Source organism: Penaeus vannamei, chromosome 13 (genome assembly GCF_042767895.1).
Source record: "Penaeus vannamei isolate JL-2024 chromosome 13, ASM4276789v1, whole genome shotgun sequence".
Taxonomy (NCBI): Eukaryota; Metazoa; Arthropoda; class Malacostraca; order Decapoda; family Penaeidae; genus Penaeus; species Penaeus vannamei.
In genome coordinates this window covers 16,740,905-16,743,404 of record NC_091561.1, presented here as the reverse complement: position 1 = coordinate 16,743,404, position 2,500 = coordinate 16,740,905, and the positions used below count along the sequence as shown (strand labels likewise).

The 2,500-nt window shown below is 43.8% G+C and overlaps 1 protein-coding gene across 10 annotated transcripts in view; it reads left to right on the top strand.

Annotated features, from left to right (window-relative positions):
- The window catches only part of LOC113815010 (microtubule-associated protein futsch), a 342,403-nt gene that overhangs the window by 321,126 nt on the left and 18,777 nt on the right, over positions 1-2,500 (top strand). For all 10 annotated transcript variants that reach the window (XM_070129051.1, XM_070129048.1, XM_070129047.1 and 7 more), the window contains one exon: positions 1,450-1,813. In XM_070129051.1, the coding sequence (XP_069985152.1) occupies positions 1,450-1,813 (364 nt within the window). The remainder of the gene's footprint in view (positions 1-1,449; positions 1,814-2,500) is intronic.

Genomic DNA, 2,500 nt, shown 5'->3' with positions numbered 1-2,500 from the left:
ATCTTACAATCATGTGCGTCATTATAGTTTCTTAGAACTTTCTCGATTCTTCTGTCAGCGAAGCGGTTAATGTCGCAATGCAGATGAATTGCTTTTAATTTTGCATCCATTTTTATTTTATTTGTTCCGTTTATCTATTCACTTGTTTTCTTTCATGGGATATTATCGTATACATTAAATGTTCCACTTTTCATCTTTCCATATTTGTTACGTTAAGTCACAGAAATTTAAACATTTTCGAAACAAGATATGTGTGGGTTGGCCTTGAGGGCGCAGCATTCTTGAAAAGGCGATTTCATAATGGGATATAACTTGCACTTCACTTGATTCTTACGACGGTCGTATAAGTTTGCCATAAAAAGGATTGATGTCGTCTTTGAATACAACCATTATGCTTTATTTATACGAAAATCTTACAAAAGACGGAGAGAGAGAGAGAGAGAGAGAGAGAGGGAGAGAGAGAGAGAGAGAGAGAGAGAGAGAGAGAGAGAGAGAGAGAGAGAGAGAGAGAGAGAGAGAGAGAGAGAGAGAGAGAGAGAGAAGGGGGGGGGGGGGAGGGGTGAGGGGGGGATAGGGGAATAGAGAGATAGAAAGGGGAACAATGTGAATGGAGAGAGGGAAGATGTAATGACGGATGAAAGGACAGAACGGAGGAAGAGGGAGAGAAGAAGGAAGGGGAAAGGAGAGAGAGAGAGGAGAGAGAGAGAGAGAGAGAGAGAGAGAGAGAGCAATAAACGGAGAGAGGCATAGAGACATATGTGCATAGTACCGTCTTTATGTCTCCTTCTAGACTGGTTTCTGTGCGCGTGTCTATGTACATACAAAAGAACCCTTACATGCACATTTTATCTGAATACACAAGAATGTATTTAGGCAGGTGCGACTCTCTAGCACTGCACGATATTATTGCGTAGTCTAGTCCACTTATACTTTTTAATGTTCTCTCTAGCATGAAACGCGTGTTGCATTTACAAGATATATTTCGTTTTCAAATTGACACAGGTGGTACATTTGCGCATGTAAATGTGGTGCACATAACTCTTTTCACGACGTTCTAAGTGCTATCTGTGTATAGATGTCATTCGTATTCATAGTTAATTTAGCTCACCTGTGCACGTTTTATCTGCCAATGTACGTAGACTGACATTACATAGTTATTGCCATTTTCATGCTGACAGGTATCCTTGGCCACTTGAGCCCCTTAGAGTCCATAGTTAGCTTAGGAGATCCCCAAGAGGGCCTTAGTTAGCCTTACTACTACTCATTATTATTGTTGTTATCACTGAGAAGCCGCCATGGCCACTAGGGAGAACCACAGAGCCCCTTAGATTTAGCCACTTGGATGACCTTCCGGGAATCCCTTGGTTGTCCACTTGCTAGTAGCCTGAGTGTGTATTTGTTAGCTTCTTGGAGAGCCCAGAGCTGAGCCCTTGTCTCATCCTCCCGCAGGCGGCGCAGGGCGAGCCACGGCTATCCAGGAGGCGCAGCAGCGTCGGGAGGTCCTGCACGAGGAGGAGCGAGGTCGACGTCTCGCGCAGGAGATCAAAGGATTCAACTGGCTGGAGCAGAAGATCAAGAGCCGGGTCCTCGCCACCTCGGGATCCGCTTCCAATTCTACCTCTTCCACCTCTTCCTCTTCTTCGTCCGCCTCCGACCCCGCCACACCCAGCACGCCCACGGCCCGGCGGAAGCCCCTCTTTGTGACGAGGAGCGCCAGTCTGCCCGCGGGCAAGAGCTCGCTGCCCGTCGCCTCCTCCTCGCCGCCCGCCTCTTCCTCGGCGCCCAGGAGGAAGGAGGTCGAGAGGAGAATGTCGTAAGTGTTCTCGTGTATTTTTTTTTTTTTTTTTTTTTTTTTTTGCAATGTCGGTATTATTATGTTTTATTATGATTTATGCATCCTTTCACTAGGTATAATTTTTAATATTTTACAGACCCAGCAATTACGGTAATAATCTGCTTACGAGGACGCATTTATTAACAAAGATGCATTTGCAAGTAGACTGGTGAAGGAGATATGTGTGTGTGCGCCTGTGCGTGTGTCTGTTTAGATAGACATACATATAAAGGGCACATAATACCAAGCGAGGCTCATCGTTCCAAATATTTCCAATTTATTTCTAGCTTATTTCACTATAATTCAGCCTCCACGATTCCCTCGCTGGCCCTTGAGCGAGATAAAGACATTTCTGAGCCGCTCATGCTGCCAGTGGAGGCCCTCTCTTATCAGATAAGCTGCGACCCTTCTTATCAGCTTAATTATTATCTTATCTTCTTCAGTGTTGAAACAAGGCGGTGGAAAGCGGAGTTTGTTGCTTCCTAAAATTTAATTCAAGGAATCATAAATGAATATAGATAAATCGTTAATGATGATCATGTTATTCATGATAATTAATGGTGATAATGCTAGTAATGCTGATGAGACGGATGGATATAAGAGAAATGATAATGCAGTTGTAATAATAATAATAATAGTGTTAATGATAATGATATATGTATGCAA